General features: G+C 49.5%; 1 protein-coding gene across 1 annotated transcript in view; it reads left to right on the top strand.

The window, feature by feature from the left end:
* The window catches only part of LOC140405541 (natural resistance-associated macrophage protein 2-like), a 240,484-nt gene that overhangs the window by 98,325 nt on the left and 120,739 nt on the right, over positions 1–21,420 (top strand). Inside the window, exons 4-5 of the mRNA XM_072494106.1 lie at positions 10,908–11,029; positions 19,778–19,900. Coding sequence (XP_072350207.1) covers positions 10,908–11,029; positions 19,778–19,900 — 245 coding nt within the window. The remainder of the gene's footprint in view (positions 1–10,907; positions 11,030–19,777; positions 19,901–21,420) is intronic.

The following is a 21,420-nucleotide window of genomic DNA, read 5'->3' as shown; positions in this document are numbered from 1 at the left end:
AGAAATTTCTCCTCATCTCTGTTCTAAAGTGACTCCCTTTTATTCTAAGGCTGTGCCCCCGGGTCCTAGTCTCCCCTGGATTGGATTGAATTGGATTGGATTTGTTTATTGTCACGTGTACCGAGGTGCAGTGAAAAGTATTTTTCTGCGAGCAGCACAAACAGATCATTAAGTACATGGGAAGAAAATACATAATAGGGCAACACAACATATACAATGTAACTACATAAACACCGGCATTGGGTGAAGCATACAGGGTGTAGTGTTAATGAGCTCAGTCCACAAGAGGGTCATTTAGGAGTCTGGTAACAGTGGAGAAGAAGCTGTTTTTGAGTCTGTTCGTGCGTGTTCTCAGACTTCTGTATCTCCTGCTCGATGGAAGAAGTTGGAAGAGTGAGTAAGCCGGGTGGGAGGGATCTTTGATTATACTGCCCGCTTTCCCCAGGCAGCGGGAGGTGTAGATGGAGTCAATGGATGGGAGGCAGGTTCGTGTGATGGACTGGGCGGTGTTCACGACTCTCTGAAGTTTCTTGCGGTCTTGGGCCGAGCAGTTGCCATACCAGGCTGTGATGCAGCCCGATAGGATGCTTTCTATGGTGCATCTGTAAAAGTTGGTAAGAGTCAATGTGGACATGCCAAATTTCCTTAGTTTCCTGAGGAAGTATAGGCGCTGTTGTGCTTTCTTGGTGGTAGCGTCGACGTGGGTGGACCAGGACAGATTTTTGGAGATGTGCACCCCTAGGAATTTGAAGCTGCTAACCATCTCCACCTCAGCCCCGTTGATGCTGACAGGGGTGTGTACAGTACTTTGCTTCCTGAAGTCAATGACCAGCTCTTTAGTTTTGCTGGCATTGAGGGAGAGATTGTTGTCGCTACACCACTCCACTAGGTTCTCTATCTCTCGCCTGTATTCGGACTCATCGTTATTCGAGATCCGGCCCACTATGGTCGTATCGTCAGCAAACTTGTAGATGGAGTTGGAACCAAGTTTTGCCACGCAGTTGTGTGTGTACAGGGAGTAACCAAGTTTTGCCACGCAGTTGTGTGTGTACAGGGAGTAGAGTAGGGGGCTAAGTACGCAGCCTTGCGGGGCCCCGGAGTTGAGGACTATTGTGGAGGAGGTGTTGTTGTTCATTCTTACTGATTGTGGTCTGTTGGTCAGAAAATCGAGGATCCAGTTGCAGAGTGGGGAGCCAAGTCCTAGGTTTTGGAGCTTTGATATGAGCTTGGCTGGGATTATGGTATTGAAGGCGGAGCTGTAGTCAATAAATAGGAGTCTAATGTAGGAGTCCTTGTTTTCGAGATGCTCTCGGGATGAGTGTAGGGCCAGGGACATGGTGTCTGATGTGGACCGGTTGCAGCGGTATGTGAATTGCAGTGGATCAAGGCGTTCTGGGAGTATGGAGGTGATGCGCTTCATGATCAACCTCTCGAAGCACTTCATTACGACTGAAGTCAGGGCCACTGGTTGGTAGTTATTGAGGCACGTTGCCTGGTTCTTCTTTGGTACCGGTATGATGGTGGTCTTCTTGAAGCAGGTGGGGACCTCGGAGTGGAGTAGGGGCAGGTTAAAGATGTCCGTGAATACCTCTGCCAGCTGGTCCGCGCAGGCTCTGAGTGCACGACCAGGGATCCCGTCTGGGCCCGGCGCCTTCCGAGGGTTCACTTTCAGGAAGGCCAATCTGACTTCGGAAGCTGTGGTGGTGGGTATGGGTGAATTATGGGCTGCTGGGGCACTCGACAGCGGATTGTTGGTTACCTGCTCGAACCGAGCATAGAATGCATTGAGTTCATCGGGGAGGGGTGCGCTGCTGCCTGAGATACTGCTCGACTTCGCTTTGTAGCCCGTTATGTTGTTTAGTCCTTGCCACTACCGCCGAGAGTCTGTCTGTGACTCTAGCTTGGTTTGATATTCTCTCTTGGCATCTCGGATGGCTTTGCGGAGGTCGTACCTGGATTTCTTGTATAGGTCAGGGTCGTCTGCCTTGAACGCCTCAGATCTGTCCTTCAGTAGGGAGTCAATCTCGCGATTGAGCCATGGTTTCCGGTTGGGGAACGCACGGACTGCTTTCTTTGGCACGCAGTCGTCCACACATTTGCTGATGAAGTCTGTGACAGTGGTGGCATACCCCTGCTAATGGAAACAACTTCCCTACGTCCACCCTATCTAAGCCATTCATTATCTTGTAAGTTTCTATTGTAAGACCTGCAGACGACTGTTCCGGCCATTCATTTACCTGACCTGGATTCGATCTCCCCTCAACCTCCTAAACTCCAATGAATATAATCCCAGGATCCTCAGACGTTCATCGTATGTTAGGCCTACCATTCCTGGGATCATCCGTGTGAATCTCCGCTGGACCCACTCCAGTGCCAGTATGTCCTTCCTGAGGTGTGGGGCCCAAAATTGCTCACAGTATTCTAAATGGGGCCTAACTAATGCTTTATAAAGCTTCAGAAGTACATCCCTGCTTTTATATTCCAAGCCTCTTGAGATGAATGACAACATTGCATTTGCTTTCTTAATTACGGACTCAACCTGCAAGTTTACCTTTAGAGAATCCTGGACTAGGACTCCCAAGTCCCTTTGCACTTCAGCATTATGAATTTTGTCACCGTTTAGAAAATAGTCCACGCCTCTATACTTTTTTCCAAAGTGCAAGACCTCGCACTTGCCCACGTTGAATTTCATCAGCCATTTCTTGGACCACTCTCCTAAACTGTCTAAATCTTTCTGAAGCCTCCCCACCTCCTCCATACTACCTGCCCCTCCACCTATCTTTGTATCATCGGCAAACTTAGCCAGAATGCCCTCAGTCCCGTCATCTAGATCGTTAATATATAAAGAGAACAGCTGTGGCCCCAACACTGAACCCTGCGGGACACCACTCGTCACCGGTTGCCATTCCGAAAAAGAACATTTTATCCCAACTCTCTGCCTTCTGCCTGACAGCCAATCGTCAATCCATGTTAGTACCTTGCCTCGAATACCATGGGCCCTTATTTTATTCAGCAGTCTCCCGTGAGGCACCTTATCAAAGGCCTTTTGGAAGTCAAGATAGATAACATCCATTGGCTCTCCTTGGTCTAACCTATTTGTTATCTCTTCAAAGAACTCTAACAGGTTTGTCAGGCACGACCTCCCCTTAGTAAATCCATGCTGACTTGTCCTAATCTGACCCTGCACTTCCAAGAATTTAGAAATCTCATCCTTAACGATGGATTCTAGAATCTTGCCAACAACCGAGGTTAGGCTAATTGGCCTATAATTTTCCATCTTTTTCCTTGTGGTGCACTTGACAAAGGAAGGTTCAAACGTGGAGATAACTTCAACACGTTTATTAAACTATTTGCACTTCTATTACTCGGGTTCGACACTACTGCTAATCCTACGATAGCTACCCAGACTGACTAACCAGCTGCTGCAATCCACGTGGTGGGAGTGATATTGAATCAACCCTGTGTCTGACTGTCTCCACTGGAAAGAGGCAGATCATGTGTGTGGTGTCCTTTATATATGGGTTGGTGTAATGCCCCCCTGTGGTCGTGTCACCTCTGTGTGTATCGTCAATGTCCATTGGTCGTGTCTTATCTAACTGATCTATTGGTTGAGTGTGTGTGTGTGTGATGTTTCTGGTGCTCCCTCTAGTGTCTAGCTAGCCTACATGTATTTACATTAACCCCTTGTGTATTTACAGTGATGCACATCACCACAACGTGGTCATGGAATCTTTGTATTCCCATAAACAAGCCTAAACAGTCTTTCTCGATCTGAGCGTAACGTTATTCTGTGGTGGTCATAGATCTAGATGCATATGTAATTGGCGTCCAGAAAGTATCATCATGCCTTTGAAGGAGGACTGCCCCAATTCCATTCTGACTTGCATCTGTGTAAATCTTTGTTTCCCAACCAGGGTCAAAGAAGGAAGGGACAGGTGCAGTAGTCAATGCTGACTTGAGGTCTAGCCATTCTTTGTTGTGCTCTGCAGTCCACGGGAATAATGTGTTCTTCTTAATGAGGTTACGCAAGGCTGTTATTCGTGAAACTAGGTTGGGGATAAATTTTCCTAGGAAATTTACTACACCAAGGAATCTCAAAACTGCTTTATTGTCTTAATGGCAGCAATCTTATCGTCGTCCGGTTGCACACCATGGGCGACATTCTCCGGAAACGGCGCGATGTCCGCTGACTGGCGCCCAAAACGGCGCAAATCAGACGGGCATCGCGCCGCCCCAAAGGTGCGGAATGCTCCGCATCTTTGGGGGCCGAGCCCCAACCTTAAGGGGCTAGGTCGGCGCCGGACGAATTTCCGCCCCGCCAGCTGGCGGAAAAGGCCTTTGGTGCCCCGCCAGCTGGCGCGGAAATGACATCTCCGGGCGGCGCATGCGCAGGAGCGTCAGCGGCCGCTGACGGCATTCCCGCGCATGTGCAGTGGAGGGAGTCTCTTCTGCCTCCGCCATGGTGGAGACCGTGGCGGAGGTGGAAGGGAATGAGTGCCCCTACGGCACAGGCCCGCCCGTGGATCGGTGGGCCCCGATCGTGGGCCAGGCCACTGTGGGGGCACCCCCCGGGGCCAGATCGCCCCGCGTCCCCCCCCCCCCAGGACCCCGGAGCCCGCCCGCGCCGCCTTGTCCCGCCGGTAAGGTAGGTGGTTTAATTTACGCCGGCGGGACAGGCATTTTAGCGGCGGGACTTCGGCCCATCTGGGCCGGAGAATCGAGCGGGGGAGGCCCACCAACCGGCGCGATTCCCGCCCCCGCCGAATATCCGGTGCCGGAGACTTCGGCGACCGGCGGGGGCGGGATTCACGCCAGCCCCCGGCGATTCTCCGACCCGGCGGGGGGTCGGAGAATTTCGCCCCATGTTCTGAGATTTGATCACCCAGAGACTTTAACGTTGAGATACCAAAGTTGCACTTAAATCGATTCAGCTTCAATCCAAATTTGTGTATTCTCCTCAACACTTACAGGAGTCGTGCATTGTGTTCTTCACGTGTCATCAACATACACCCGGACTCCATCGATGCCTTCTGTCATCTGTTCCATGACACGATGGAATATCTCAGATGCTGAGATTGTGCCAAATGCCATTCTGTTAAAGCAGTAACGACCAAACGGTGTGTTGAAGGTGCACAATTTTTTGCTTGTGTCATCCAGTTGCATTTGCCAAAAACCTCTGGAAGCGTCTAGTTTAGAGAATATCTTGGCATTAGCCATCTCACTCGTTATTTCTTCACGTTTTGGTATTGGATCACGTCTGATGTTCATATTCAGATCCTTCAAATCAATACAAATCCTTCGGTCACCATTGGTTTTTCACACACATCATCGGGCTGCCCCACTCTGTCGGTTCTGTGATGTTGGAGATGATTCCAAGGTGCTGCATTCGTTCCAGTTCTTGCTTCAGACAGTCATGTAATTGAGCAGGAATTCTTCTTGGAGGGTGTACCACTGGTTTCGCATTCACTTTCAGTTGAATCTTGTATTGAAAAGGTAGAGTACCCACACCTTCAAATACCTGAGGAAATTTCGTGAGAATGCTTTCAATATCTTCCTGCACAGGTGGAAGAGTTTTGTCTGTGCTGTAGATTTGTTTCACAAGGTGTAAATCCTGACAGGCTTGGGCACCTGGTAGTGAAGATCGTTTGGCTTCAACAATCTCGAACCGCAAGGATATCACAGTGTCGCTGTTTGTCACTAAGGGATAGCATGATCCTAAAGAAGTAATCATGTAGTCACGTAACTGGCAGTCAGTTTTCTGAATCTTAGGACTATGACAAAAGTTGCGATAAATCATAAGTATTTATTAAATTTGCAGATGTTCTAGTGTCCAACTTGAACACAATCTCGGAACCATTGACTTGTAATGAAGTGTTCCATTCAGATTCCGTGTTAATCGATTGTATGGGGTGCAGTATCTGTGGATAGGAAGTGTTCTTCACAGTTGTTTGGGACTTCTCAACAATTCCCACAAAGAAAGAATTTTCAAGACTATAAGCATCTATATCATCATTTGGGTTATCCATTTTGGAGGTGTCTGCACGTGTATTAACACTCTGTACAGTCATGTGTTTCTTCATTAAGTTTGAAGTTTTAAAGTGTGCCCCCTTTTAGTGCAGTTCTGCATTGAACAGAAAAGTGATTCAGTTTGCAAAATTTGGAGCAACTTTTTCCAAATGCTGGGCATTTTGTATGTGGGTGGGCGTGTCCACCTTGCTTTCGTTGCTTTCGTCATGCGCAAATTGGTTTCGCGCATGCGCAGAACGGTCTTCCTCCAAATCGCGTACTTTGTTGAAGTGCGCATGTGCAGATCGACTATGCGCATGCGCATTACGGCTGCCGTCCGAAACGCGCCCTTTTCTCAACTGCACCACAGATCCAACGCAGTCGGCCCCAAGGTGCATTTCCGCGCTCTTTTCCTGAACCAAAATTTCAGAATGCTGAGTTTTGGATGTTTTGTTCGCTCGACGCATTGCAATAGCATCTTCTAATTTTAATTCTTTCTGCCTTGATGAACGTTCTCTGAGTTTCTCTTCTTTGATGCCCAAAACGATTTGATCTCTGATCATTGAGTCTGACAATATTGAGAAGTTACAGGTTTGTGACTTTCGTCTTAAATCTGTAATGAAGCAATCTACGGATTCTCCATCTTTTTGCACTCTCGTTTTAAAGATAAACCGTTCATGCGTTTCATTAGGTGGAGCTTTACAATGAAGATCACATTTTTCAATAACAATATCATATTTTTTTTATCATCTTCCGTGGAGAATTGGAAAGAGTTATAAAGTTCAATAGCCTGCGGTCCAGCCATTGTTAAAAATAACACGAGTTTTCTGTTATCACTGGCATTATCTGAATCTGAGGCAGAGAAATATAGCTGAAATTGCTGCTTAAATATTTTCCAATTTACATCAATTTTACCAGAAGTCCGGAACTGTCGCAGAGTTTGCAGTTTCTCCATTAGGTCTGGCCTTGTCTGTGTGTTGGAGTAGCCGGTCTGGAATCAGTCTTGCTGTCAGATTCTGAGCACGTGCTGGTTTCCTTTCTTCTTAGATTCTAACTATTTTCTTTTTTTAAAAATATATTTATTAAAGTTTTTCAACACAATTTTTCTCCCTTACAAACAATAACCCCCCCGTAACAAAAAAAACGAGAAATCGCGCAGAGCAAGATATATGGGCAGCAGGTTAGCATTGTGGATAGCACAATTGCTTCACAGCTCCAGGGTCCCAGGTTCGATTCCCGGCTTGGGTCACCGTCTGTGCGGAGTCTGCACGTCCTCCCCGTGTGTGCGTGGGTTTCCACCGGGTGCTCCGGTTTCCTCCCACAGTCCAAAGATGTGCAGGTTAGGTGGATTGGCCATGGTAAATTGTCCTTAGTGTCCAAAATTGCCCTTAGTGTTGGGTGGGGTTACTTGGTTATGGGGATAGGGTGGAGGTGTTGACCTTGAGTAGGGTGCTCTATCCAAGAGCCGGTGCAGACTCGATGGGCCGAATGGCCTCCTTCTGCACTGTAAATTCTATGATCTATGATTTCTACATGGCAAAATGATATATTTACACAGCTTTGTACACTGGCCCTCACCCGTACGTGCCAGTTTCCCCAACCCTTCATGTTATCTCTTGCTCATCCACCCTCCCAGGCAGTCCCCCCTTTCCCCCCCCCTCCCAGGACATCCCCTCCACCCCCCCCCCCCCCCGCCCCCCAAGGTTGCTGCTGCTGCTGACCGACCTTCCTCTAACGCTCCGCGAGATAGTCTAGGAATGGTTGCCACCGCCTGTAGAACCCCTGCGCAGACCCTCTCAAGGTGAACTTAATCCTCTCCAACTTTATGAACCCGGGCCATGTCGTTTATCCAGGCCTCCAGGCTAGGGGGCTTTGCCTCCTTCCTCATTAGCAAGATCCTTCGCCGGGCTACTAGGGACGCAAATGCCAGAATGCCGGCCTCTTTCGCCTCCTGCACTCCCGGTTCGTCCACTACTCCAAATATTGCTAGCCCCCAGCTTGGCTTGACCCGGACTTTCACCACCTGAGATATTGCTCCCGCCACTCCTCTCCAGAACCCCTCCAGTGCCGGGCATGACCAAAACATATGGACATGGTTCGCCGGGCTCTCTGAGCACCTTCCACATCTGTCCTCTACCCCAAAGAACCTACTCAACCTCGCCCCCGTCAAGTGCGCTCTGTGGACCACCTTAAATTGTATCAGGCTGAGCCTGGCACATGAGGAGGAGGAATTAACCCTACCCAGGGCATCAGCCCATAACCCCTCCTCGATCTCCTCCCCCAGCTCCTCCTCCCATTTACCCTTCAACTCTTCTACCAGCGCTTCCCCCTCTTCTTTCAACTCCTGGTGTATTTCCGACACCTTGCCCTCCCCGACCCATACACCCGAGATCACCCTATCTTGAACTTCTTGTGCCGGGAGCAACGGGAATTCCCTCACCTGTTGCCTCACAAAAGCCCTCACCTGCATATATCTAAAGGCATTTCCCGGGGGTAACTCGAACTTCTCCTCCAGTGCCCCTAGGCTCGCAAACGTCCCGTCGATGAACAGGTCCCCCATTCTTCCAATCCCCGCCCGATGCCAGCTCTGGAACCACCCGTCCATCTTCCCCGGGACAAACCGGTGGTTACCCCTGATCGGGGACCACACCGATGCTCCCATTGCACCCCGGTGCCGTCTCCACTGGCCCCAGATCCTTAGCGATGCCGCCACCACCGGGCTCGTGGTATACTTTGTCGGCGAGAGCGGTAGCGGTGCCGTCACCAACGCCCCCAGGCTCGTTCCTTTCCAGGACGCCATCTCCATCCTCTTCCATGCCTCCCCCTCCCCCTCCATAACCCACTTGCGGATCATCGCCACATTTGCTGCCCAGTAGTAGCTCCCCAGGTTTGGCAGCGCCAACCCTCCTCGGTCCCTACTGCGTTCCAGGAACCCTCTCCTTACTCTCGGGGTCTTATTCGCCCACACAAACCCCATAATACTCCTGCCTACTCTCTTAAAAAAGGCCTTCGTGATCACAATGGGAAGGCACTGAAACACAAAACGAAACCTCGGAAGGACCACCATTTTGACCGACTGCACTTTACCCGCCAGCGAGAGCGGTAACATGTCCCATCTTTTGAAATCCTCCTCCATTTGCTCCACCAACCTCGTCAGATTCAGTTTATGTAGGGTCCCCCAACTCCTGGCTATCTGGATCCCCAGATACCGAAAGCTCCCCTCCGCCCTCCTCAGCGGTAGGTCCCCTATCCCTCTTTCTTGGTCCCCCGCCTGTAATATAAAGAGCTCACTCTTCCCTACATTGAGCTTATAGCCCGAAAACTCCCCAAACTATAGCCCGAAAACTCCCCAAACTATAGCCCGAAAACTCCCCAAACATTCTAACTATTTTCTAACTAAATTACTTCAGTAATTTCCTGGTACTATGTTATGATTGTCCACTACTGGTAGCATGTTATGTTCCTTGTATTGTTCTCCAAGATAGCAAAAGTCGGAGTGTTTGACAAAGAACATGAAGTTATATGTTGAAATCAAAACTAGTTTATTTTACACTACTTAAATTGGTTTGCACATGCTACTGAGTAACAGTTAACAAAATAATAGTATTGAATCTGTGATACAGTAATTAATTGTCTCTCTGATATATAACCTAAACTCTAACTCAACTTCACACTATCCTTCTACATTAACTTCTCGAACAGCTTCTCCCAGAATGTTTGGTGACGCAGCCTTTTATAAGACTACTCAGTGATGCCATCTAGTGTTGATATACATGAACATCATCTTGTTACCCCTTTAACTCATGAGATGATACATATCATTACAATAGCTGAACTTTATGACGTATCAGTTGTACTGAAAATTGGCTACAGGGCGCAGTTTACCGGCCGTGCTTGCCGGAATTGGAACTAAACAGAGCCGGTAGATCCCGGGAGGGGCCTCTCCCGAGATTCCCGATGGTCGTTACACCTCGCGCGATCTGGCGAAACGTTGCGATCTGGATCCCACCACAATGGGCGGGACCGAGACCTGCAGAGGTCCGTGGGTTTTAAGAACTCACGGCAGCCGGAACCAGCTCCCAGGATCTATCGGCCTCACCGCGGAGACCCCAGCGCGAGCTGTTCAGCACAGGTCCCCGCAACCGGGGACGAGGCGGTACGACACTTGGTGGGGTGGGGGGGGGGGGCGCCCAGGCGATCAGAGGCACCCAGGTGGCTGGCATCTGGGCCGGGTGGCACCCTGGCACTGCTGATGCCAGCCGGTGCCAGACTGCCAGTGCCAAGATGCCTGTATGGCATTTTGTTTCTGCCAGAGATCGGGTCCAGGGGTGCCTTGCCCATGTGAGGTGGGGTGCAGCAGGTTTAAGGACATTGCCAATAGGTGAGTTGGGGCATTGGGGGGGGGGGGGGGGGGTGGGGGGGGGGGGGGGGAGTTGCTGTGGGGGAGGGGTTGCGTCAGGGGGTTGAGAGATTAGGCCGCCATTTCTCCCCAGTGCAGGATATGACGTTAAGTGTGGCCTTGGGGAGCGTTCCCCGCCAGGGCCCGATAACACAGCGCAGGGAACAACCCCTCTAATCCCACCCAGAATGGACTCTGGTTTTTTGGGGGTTAGATTGTGTTGCGCCCACAGAGTTCCCACCACGTCACCTAGCTGGCTTCTCGGGTATGAAGTGTCCCAGGGGAAGGAGTCACAGGGGAGGGGCTAACGGGGTCAAATAACAGGGGAGGAGTCATGATGATGAGTCACAGGGGGTAGGGTCTTCGGGGGTGGAGTCACAGTGAGAGTGGTCATGGGCAGGAACCAAAGGGGGAGGAGTCATGGGACAGTCACAGGGATTGAGGAAGAGTTTTTAACCTGCCTCTTTATCTGTATTGTGATATACTTTGTAACAAATTTCAGACAAACCTTCCAAAATGATTGACACGAGTTGTAGCAGAATCAATTCAACTGGATCGCTACTGCCCTTGGAAATGTTCGATTCCAGTGAGGAGGAAAAGATTCCCATCCCGCACAGCAACTCGGTGAGTGTGATCTTCCACGGTGTCTGAGCCAGGAACGCGACAAGTTCAGGCAACTGTAATTAGCCTCGGTCCAAACATTTCACAGAGGTACCGTACACTGGTCTTGGCACCAGATCCCATTCACTGTGACAGACCAGAGCGTAACTGGATGGGGATTCAGGGTAGACATAAATTAATGAGCTACACTGTCAGCAATTATAACAATAGTAGGCGGGAACTGAAGAACATAGATTGGGGGCGGATGTGAGGGTAAATCAACATCTGACATGTGGGAGGCTTTCAAGTGTCAGTTGAAAGGAATTCAGGACCGGCATGTTCCTGTGAGGAAGAAGGATAAATACGGCAATTTTCGTGAACCTTGGATGACGAGTGATATTGTAGGCCTCGTCAAAAAGAAAAAGGAGGCATTTGTCAGGGCTAAAAGGCTGGGAACAGACGAAGCCTGCATGGAATATAAGGAAAGTAGGAAGGAACTTAAGCAAGGAGTCAGGAGGGCTAGAAGGGGTCACGAAAAGTCAATGGCAAATAGGGTTAAGGAAAATCCCAAGGCTTTTTACACGTACATAAAAAGCAAGAGGGTAGCCAGGGAAAGGGTTGGCCCACTGAAGGATAGGCAAGGGAATCTATGTGCGGAGCCAGAGGAAATGGGCGAGGTACTAAATGAATACTTTGCATCAGTATTCACCAAAGAGAAGAAACTGGTAGATGTTGAGTCTGGAGAAGGGTGTGTAGATAGCCTGGGTCACATTGAGATCCAAAAAGAAGAGGTGTTGGGTGTCTTAAAAAATATTAAGGTAGATAAGTCCCCAGGGCCTGATGGGATCTACCCCAGAATACTGAAGGAGGCTGGAGAGGAAATTGCTGAGGCCTTGGCAGAAATCTTTGGATCCTCACTGTCTTCAGGTGATGGATGACTGGAGAATAGCCAATGTTGTTCCTCTGTTTAAGAAGGGAAGCAAGGATAATCCAGGGAACTACAGGCCGGTGAGCCTCACTTCAGTGGTAGGGAAATTACTGGAGAGAATTCTTCGAGACAGGATCTACTCCCATTTGGAAGCAAATGGACGTATTAGTGAGAGGCAGCATGGCTTTGTGAAGGGGAGGTCGTGTCTCACTAACTTGATAGAGTTTTTCGAGGAGGTCACAAAGATGATTGATGCAGGTAGGGCAGTGGATGTTGTCTATATGGACTTCAGTAAGGCCTTTGACAAGGTCCCTCATGGTAGACTAGTACAAAAGGTGAAGTCACATGGGATCAGGGGTGAGCTGGCAAGGTGGATACAGAACTGGCTAGGTCATAGAAGGCAGAGAGTAGCAATGGAAGGGTGTTTTTCTAATTGGAGGGCTGTGACCAGTGGTGTTCCACAGGGATCAGTGCTGGGACCTTTGCTGTTTGTAGTATATATAAATGATTTGGAGGAAAATGTAACTGGTCTGATTAGTAAGTTTGCAGATGACACAAAGATTGGTGGAATTGCGGATAGCGATGAGGACTGTCAGAGGATACAGCAGGATTTAGATTGTTTGGAGACTTGGGCGGAGAGATGGCAGATGGAGTTTAATCCAGACAAATGTGAGGTAATGCATTTTGGAAGGTCTAATGCAGGTAGGGAATATACAGTGAATGGTAGAACCCTCAAGAGTATTGAAAGTCAAGGAGATCTAGGAGTACAGGTCCACAGGTCACTGAAAGGGGCAACACAGGTGGAGAAGGTAGTCAAGAAGGCATACGGCATGCTTGCCTTCATTGGCCGGGGCATTGAGTATAAGAATTGGCAAGTCATGTTGCAGCTGTATAGAACCTTAGTTAGGCCACACTTGGAGTATAGTGTTCAATTCTGGTCGCCACACTACCAGAAGGATGTGGAGGCTTTAGAGAGGGCGCAGAAGAGATTTACCAGAATATTGCCTGGTATGGAGGGCATTAGCGGTTGAATGAACTCGGTTTGTTCTCACTGGAACGAAGGAGGTTGAGGGGCGACCTGATAGAGGTCTACAAAATTATGAGGGGCATAGACAGAGTGGATAGTCAGAGGCTTTTCCCTGGGGTAGAGGGGTCAATTACTAGGGGGCATAGGTTTAGGTGAGAGGGGCAAGGTTTAGAGTAGATGTAGGAGGCAAGTTCTTTACGCAGAGGGTAGTGAGTGCCTGGAACTCGCTACCGGAGGAGGTGGTGGAAGCAGGGACGATACTGACATTTAAGGAGCATCTTGACAAATACATGAATAGGATGGGAATAGAGGGATACGGACCCAGGAAGTGTAGAAGATTGTAGTTTAGTCGGGCAGCATGGTCGGCACGGGCTTGGAGGGCCGAAGGGCCTGTTCCTGTGCTGTACATTTCTTTGTTCTTTGTTCTTTGTAACCCACAGCATTGTGAATAAAGCATTCTACTTCCCAACTGCTTGCTCTGTCATGTAAAGGGAACATTAACGTCTAATTGCGGGGGCGGCACGGCGACGCAGTGGTTAGCACTGCTGTCTCACAAGCCAAGGTCCCGGGTTTGATCCCGGCTCTGGGTCACTGTCCGTGTGGAGTTTGCACATTCTCCCCGTGTCTGCGTGGGTCTCACCCCCACAACCCAAAGATGTGCCGGGTAGGTGGATTGGCCACGCTAAATTGCCCCTTAATTGGAAAATAAAAGAATTAGCTACTCTAAATCTTTTGCTAAATGAACGTCTAATTGATAAAGTGGGAGACAGTTACTCTCACTCTTACTGAGGGCCCATATCTTCATTCCTTCGTAACATCGCTCAGAGACTAATGAAGACCCTCCCCCACCACCAAGCCCCTATTCCCCCCCACCCCCCCGTCATCCCCACCCCACTGACCAACATCACCTGGTAATCCATGATGGTGTGACTCTCGATGACTGGCGTCACATTCATGCCACCTCCAGAGCCCTCGGTCAGGAATGGCACAAAATGAAAGGCTTCGGCACCCGGGTGATTCACGCTTCTGAAAATAACGCGTTCACCTCCAGAATCCGGGCTTCAATTCAACCCAGAAGCACAAAAGGAAAGCCTCCTCTGTTAAGAAAGGATTCAGAGACTATGAGTTTGAAGCAAACATAACCAGACTGCCAGTACTTTGGGGACGACACAAACGAATGGCAATTTATTTTTAATTAAATTCTTTTTTTAAATTTAAATTTAGAGTCCCCAATTCATTCATTTTTTCCAATTAAGAGGCAATTTAGTGTGGCCAATCCACCTACCCTGCACATCTTTGGGTTGTGGGGGCGAAACCCACGCAGACACGGGGAGAACGTGCAAACTCCACACGGACAGTGACCCAGAGCCGGGATCTAACCTGGGACCTCAGCACCGTGAGGCAGCAGTGCTAACCACTGCACCACCGTGCTGCCCTTATTTACAATCAAATTCTCAACGCACCACATGAAGAGGGAGAGTTGAGGAATAGACATATGTTATACCGATACAAGACTTTCTTAAAATGTATTTTTGGGACATCTAATCCCGTGCTGTACCTGTCCTGGGAGTGTTTATTGGCGACAGAGTAGAGGGAGCTTTACTCTGTGTCTAACGCTGTGCTGTCCCTGTCCTGGGAGTGTTTGATGGGGACAGTGTAGAGGGAGCTTTACTCTGTATCTAACCCTGTGCTGTATCTGTCCTGGGAGTGTTTGATGGGGACAGTGTCGAGGGAGCTTTACTCTGTATCTAACCCCGTGCTGTTCCTGTCCTGGGAGTGTTTGATGGCGACAGTGTAGAGGGAGCTTTACTCTGTATCTAACCCCGTGCTGTACCTGTCCTGGGAGTGTTTGATGGGAACAGTGTAGAAGGAGCTTTACTCTGTATCTAACCCCGTGCTGTACCTGTCCTGGGAGTGTTTAATGGGGACAGTGTAGAGGGAGCTTTACTGTGTATCTAACCCCGTGCTGTACCTGTCCTGGGAGTGTTTGATGGGGACAGTGTAGAGGGAGCTTTACTCTGTATCTAATGCCGTGCTGTACCTGTCCTGGGAGTGTTTGATGGGGACAGTGTAGAGGGAGCTTTACTCTGTATCTAACCCCGTGCTGTACCTGTCCTGGGAGTGTTTGATCGGCGCAGTGTAGAGGGAGCTTTACTCTGTATCTAATGCCGTGCTGTACCTGTCCTGGGAGTGTTTGATGGGGACAGTGTAGAGGGAGCTTTACTCTGTATCGAACCCCGTGCTGTACCTGTCCTGGGAGTGTTTGATGGGGACAGTATAGAGGGAGCTTTACTCTGTATCTAATGCCGTGCTGTACCTGTCCTGGGAGTGTTTGATGGGGACAGTGTAGAGGGAGCTTTACTCTGTATCTAACCCCGTGCTGTACCTGTCCTGGGAGTGTTTGATCGGCGCAGTGTAGAGGGAGCTTTACTCTGTATCTAACCCCGTGCTGTACCTGTCCTGGGAGTGTTTGATGGCGACAGTGTAGAGGGAGCTTTACTCTGTATCTAACGCCGTGCTGTACCTGTCCTGGGAGTGTTTGATGGGGACAGTGTAGAGGGAGCTTTACTCTGTATCTAACCCCGTGCTGTACCTGTCCTGGGAATGTTTGATGGGGACAGTGTAGAGGGAGCTTTACTCTGTATCTAACCCCGTGCTGTACCTGTCCTGGGAGTGTTTGATGGGGACAGTGTAGAGGGAGCTTTACTCTGTATCTAACCCCGTGCTGTACCTGTCCTGGGAGTGTTTGATGGGGACAGTGTAGAGGGAGCTTTAGTCTGTATCTAACCCCGTGTTGTACCTGTCCTGGGAGTGTTTGATGGGGACAGTGTAGAGGGAGCTTTACTCTGTATCTAACCCCGTGCTGTACCTGTCCTGGGAGTGTTTGATGTGGACAGTGTAGAGGGAGCTTTACTCTGTATCTAACCCTGTGCTGTACCTGTCCTGGGAGTGATGATGGGGACAGTGTAGAGGGAGCTTTACTCTGTATCTAACCCCGTGCTGTACCTGTCCTGGGAGTGTTTGATGGGGACAGTGTAGAGGGAGCTTTACTCTGTATTTAACCCCGTGCTGTACCTGTCCTGGGAGTGTTTGATGGGACAGTGTAGAGGGAGCTTTACTCTGTATCCAACCCCGTGCTGTACCTGTCCTGGGAGTGTTTGATGGGGACAGTGTAGAGGGAGCTTTACTCTGTATCTAACCCTGTGCTGTACCTGTCCTGGGAGTGTTTGATGGGGACAGTGTAGAGGGAGCTTTACTCAGTATCTAACCCCGTGCTGTACCTGTCCTGGGAGTGTTTGATGGTGACAGTGTAGAGGTAGCTTTACTCTGTATCTAACCCCGTGCTGTACCTGTCCTGGGAGTGTTTGATGGGAACAGTGGAGAGGGAGCTTTACTCTGTATCTAACCCCGTGCTGTACCTGTCCTGGGAGTGTTTGATGTGGACAGTGTAGAGGGAGCTTTACTCTGTATCTAACCCCGTGCTGTACCTGTCCTGGGAGTGTTTGATGGGGACAGTGTAGAGGGAGCTTTACTCTGTATCTAACCCCGTGCTGTACCTGTCCTGGGAGTGTTTGATGGGGACAGTGTAGAGGGAGCTTTACTCTGTATCTAACCCCGTGCTGTACCTGTCCTGGGAGTGTTTGATCGGCGCAGTGTAGAGGGAGCTTTACTCTGTATCTAACCCTGTGCTGTACCTGTCCTGGGAGTGTTTGATGGGGACAGTGTAGAGGGAGCTTTACTCAGTATCTAACCCCGTGCTGTACCTGTCCTGGGAGTGTTTGATGGGGACAGTGTAGAGGGAGCTTTACTCTGTATCTAACCCCGTGCTGTACCTGTCCTGGGAATGTTTGATGGGGACAGTGTAGAGGGAGCTTTACTCTGTATCTAACCCCGTGCTGTACCTGTCCTGGGAGTGTTTGATGGGGACAGTGTAGAGGGAGCTTTACTCTGTATCTAACCCCGTGCTGTACCTGTCCTGGGAGTGTTTGATGGGGACAGTGTAGAGGGAGCTTTACTCTGTATCTAACCCCGTGTTGTACCTGTCCTGGGAGTGTTTGATGGGGACAGTGTAGAGGGAGCTTTACTCTGTATCTAACCCCGTGCTGTACCTGTCCTGGGAGTGTTTGATGTGGACAGTGTAGAGGGAGCTTTACTCTGTATCTAACCCTGTGCTGTACCTGTCCTGGGAGTGATGATGGGGACAGTGTAGAGGGAGCTTTACTCTGTATCTAACCCCGTGCTGTACCTGTCCTGGGAGTGTTTGATGGGGACAGTGTAGAGGGAGCTTTACTCTGTATTTAACCCCGTGCTGTACCTGTCCTGGGAGTGTTTGATGGGACAGTGTAGAGGGAGCTTTACTCTGTATCCAACCCCGTGCTGTACCTGTCCTGGGAGTGTTTGATGGGGACAGTGTAGAGGGAGCTTTACTCTGTATCTAACCCTGTGCTGTACCTGTCCTGGGAGTGTTTGATGGGGACAGTGTAGAGGGAGCTTTACTCAGTATCTAACCCCGTGCTGTACCTGTCCTGGGAGTGTTTGATGGTGACAGTGTAGAGGTAGCTTTACTCTGTATCTAACCCCGTGCTGTACCTGTCCTGGGAGTGTTTGATGGGAACAGTGGAGAGGGAGCTTTACTCTGTATCTAACCCCGTGCTGTACCTGTCCTGGGAGTGTTTGATGTGGACAGTGTAGAGGGAGCTTTACTCTGTATCTAACCCCGTGCTGTACCTGTCCTGGGAGTGTTTGATGGGGACAGTGTAGAGGGAGCTTTACTCTGTATCTAACCCCGTGCTGTACCTGTCCTGGGAGTGTTTGATGGGGACAGTGTAGAGGGAGCTTTACTATGTATCTAACCCCGTGCTGTACCTGTCCTGGGAGTGTTTGATGGGGACAGTGTAGAGGGAGCTTTACTCTGTATCTAACCCCGTGCTGTACCTGTCCTGGGAGTGTTTGATGGGGACAGTGTAGGGGAGCTTTACTCCGTATCTAACCCCGTGCTGTAACTGTCCTGGGAGTGTTTGATGGGGACAGTGTAGAGGGAGCTTTACTCTGTATCTAACCCCGTGCTGTACCTGTCCTGGGAGTGTTTGATGGGGACAGTGTAGAGGTAGCTTTACTCTGTATCTAACCCCGTGCTGTACCTGTCCTGGGAGTGTTTGATGGGGACAGTGTAGAGGGAGCTTTACTCTGTATCTAACCCCGTGCTGTACCTGTCCTGGGAGTGTTTGATGGGGACAGTGTAGAGGGAGCTTTACTCTGTATCTAACCCCGTGCTGTACCTGTCCTGGGAGTGTTTGATGGGGACAGTGTAGAGGGAGCTTTACTCTGTATCTAACCCCGTGCTGTACCTGTCCTGGGAGTGTTTGATGGGGACAGTGTAGAGGGAGCTTTACTCTGTATCTAACGCCGTGCTGTACCTGTCCTGGGAGTGTTTGATGGGGACAGCGTAGAGGGAGCTTTACTCTGTATCTACCCCCGTTCTGTACCTCTCCTGAGAGTGATGATGGGGGCAGTGAAGGAATTGGTGGATGTTGAGTCTGGAGAAGGGGGTGCAGATAGCCTGGGTCACATTGAGATCCAAAAAGACGAGGCGTTGGGCGTCTTGAAAAATATTGAGGTAGATAAGTCCCCAGGGCCTGATGGGATCTACCCCAGAATACTGAAGGAGGCTGGAGAGGAAATTGCTGAGGCCTTGACAGGAATGTTTGGATCCTCGCTGTCTTCAGGTGATGTCCCGAAGGACTGGAGAATAGCCAATGTTGTTCCTTTGTTTCAGAAGGGTAGCAAGGATAATCCAGGGAACTGATTAGTAAGTTTGCAGACGACACAAAGGTTGGTGGAATTGCGGATAGCGATGAGGACTGTCAGAGGATACAGCAGGATTTAGATTGTTTGGAGACTTGGGCGGAGAGATGGCAGATGGAGTTTAATCCAGACAAATGTGAGGTAATGCATTTTGGAAGGTCTAATGCAGGTAGGGAATAAACAGTGAATGGTAGAACCATCAAGAGTATTGAAAGTCAAAGAGATCTAGGAGTACAGGTCCACAGGTCACTGAAAGGGGCAACACAGGTGGAGGAGGTAGTCAAGAAGGCATACGGCATGCTTGCCTTCATTGGCCGGGGCATTGAGTATAAGAATTGGCAAGTCATGTTGCAGCTGTATAGAACCTTAGTTAGGCCACAGTTGGAGTATAGTGTTCAATTCTGGTCGCCACACTACCAGAAGGATGTGGAGGCTTTAGAGAGGGCGCAGAAGAGATTTACCAGAATGTTGCCTGGTATGGAGGGCATTAGCTATGAGGAGCAGTTGAATAAACTCGGTTTGTTCTCACTGGAACAACGGAGATTGAGGGGCGACCTGATAGAGGTCTACAAAATTATGAGGGGCATAGACAGAGTGGATATTCAGAGGCTTTTCCCCAGGGTAGAGGGGTCAATTACTAGGGGGCATCGGTTTAAGGTGCGAGGGGCAAAGTTTAGTGGAGATGTAGCAAGTTTTTTACACAGAGGGTAGTGGGTGCCTGGAACTCGCTACCGGAGGAGGTGGTGGAAGCAGGGACGATAGTGATGTTTACGGGGCATCTTGACAAATACATGAATAGGATGGGAATAGAAGGATACGGACCCAGGAAGTGTAGAAGATTGTAGTTTAGTCGGGCAGCATGGTCGGCACGGGCTTGGAGGGCTGAAGGGCCTGTTCCTGTGCTGTACATTTCTTTGTTTGTTTGTTCAGTGTAGCGATTTGAGAAATATAAACAAGGTTAGATACCCAGAGCTCCCGTGCCAAAGTGACTGCTCTTTCTTTTTATCTGTAGACTCGGTTTAGCTTCCGGAAGCTCTGGGCATTTACAGGACCTGGGTTTCTGATGAGTATCGCATATCTGGACCCAGGAAATATAGAATCTGACCTGCAGTCTGGAGCTGTGGCAGGATTTAAGGTACATCCTTCATTCTTGGGGGAAACTCCCCATTGTTGTTATAACCCGACAGGAGGCCCAGGTATCTGCAACCTCAGAGTCCTCGTTGCCTTGCCTGAGTATCATTTACCTAAATGACGGTGCTGGGCTACCCACCCTTTTCCTAGGAGTGCTGGAACATAAATATCCCAGCCCGGGTGTGGGCCGGGTGAGGGAGATCCTTCTAGGAGGAGGAGGTGTAAATTGTGAGGAGAATAAATCAAAACGTTTCTCCAGTCATTGCTCACGAGTGGTCGCTTGCCTGAGTCCTCAACACCGGGGCCCCGCAAGGCTGCGTACTTAGCCCCCTACTCTACTCCCTGTACACACACGACTGCGTGGCAAAACTTGGTTCCAATTCCATCTACAAGTTTGCTGACGATACGACCATAGTGGACCGGATCTCGAATAACGATGAGTCCGAATACAGGCGGGAGATAGAGAACCTAGTGGAGTGGTGTAGCGACAACAATCTCTCCCTCAATGCCAGCAAAACTAAAGAGCTGGTCATTGACTTCAGGAAGCAAAGTACTGTACACACCCCTGTCAGCATCAACGGGGCCGAGGTGGAGATGGTTAGCAGTTTCAAATTCCTAGGGGTGCACATCTCCAAAAATCTGTCCTGGTCCACCCACGTCGACACTAACACCAAGAAAGCACAACAGCACCTATACTTCCTCAGGAAACTAAGGAAATTCAGCATGTCCACATTAACCCTGACCAACTTTTACAGATGCACCACAGAAAGCATCCTATCGGGCTGCATCACAGCCTGGTATGGCAACTGCTCGGCCCAGGACCGCAAGAAACTTCAGAGAGTCGTGAACACCGCCCAGTCCATCACACGAACCTGCCTCCCATCCATTGACTCCATCTACACCTCCCGCTGCCTGGGGAAAGCGGGCAGTATAATCAAAGATCCCTCCCACCCGGCTTACTCACTCTTCCAACTTCTTCCATCGGACAGGAGATACAGAAGTCTGAGAACACGCACGAACAGACTCAAAAACAGCTTCTTCCCCGCTGTCACCAGGCTCCTAAATGACCCTCTTATGGACTGACCTCATTAACACTACACCCTGTATGCTTCATCCGATGCCAGTGCTTATGTAGTTACATTGTATATCTTGTGTTGCCCTATTATGTATTTTCCTTTATTCCCTTTTCTTCCCATGTACTTAATGATCTGTTGAGCTGCTCGCAGAAAAATACTTTTCACTGTACCTTGGTACACGTGACAATAAACACATCCAATCCAATCCAATCCAATTTTACACTTGTATAAAACTCTGCTCAATAAATGGTCTGATCTTCAATTTCGATAATGATGAGTTGAGCATGAATTCACAGCAGGATGTTGAGCAAACCTTTACAGCAAGTTTGATGTGAACAGGCTAGGATCCCTTTACCGAAATCGGGGGAAATATTCCAGAGCATATACTCCAGAGCACATTTAGACACAGCTTTTGTTTTTCGAGGTTTTGTGACAATATTCAAAGAAA

Source organism: Scyliorhinus torazame, chromosome X (assembly GCF_047496885.1).
Source record: "Scyliorhinus torazame isolate Kashiwa2021f chromosome X, sScyTor2.1, whole genome shotgun sequence".
Lineage (NCBI taxonomy): Eukaryota > Metazoa > Chordata > Chondrichthyes > Carcharhiniformes > Scyliorhinidae > Scyliorhinus > Scyliorhinus torazame.
The sequence above is the reverse complement of the archived record's forward strand: the minus strand, read 5'-3'. Positions and strand labels throughout refer to the sequence as shown.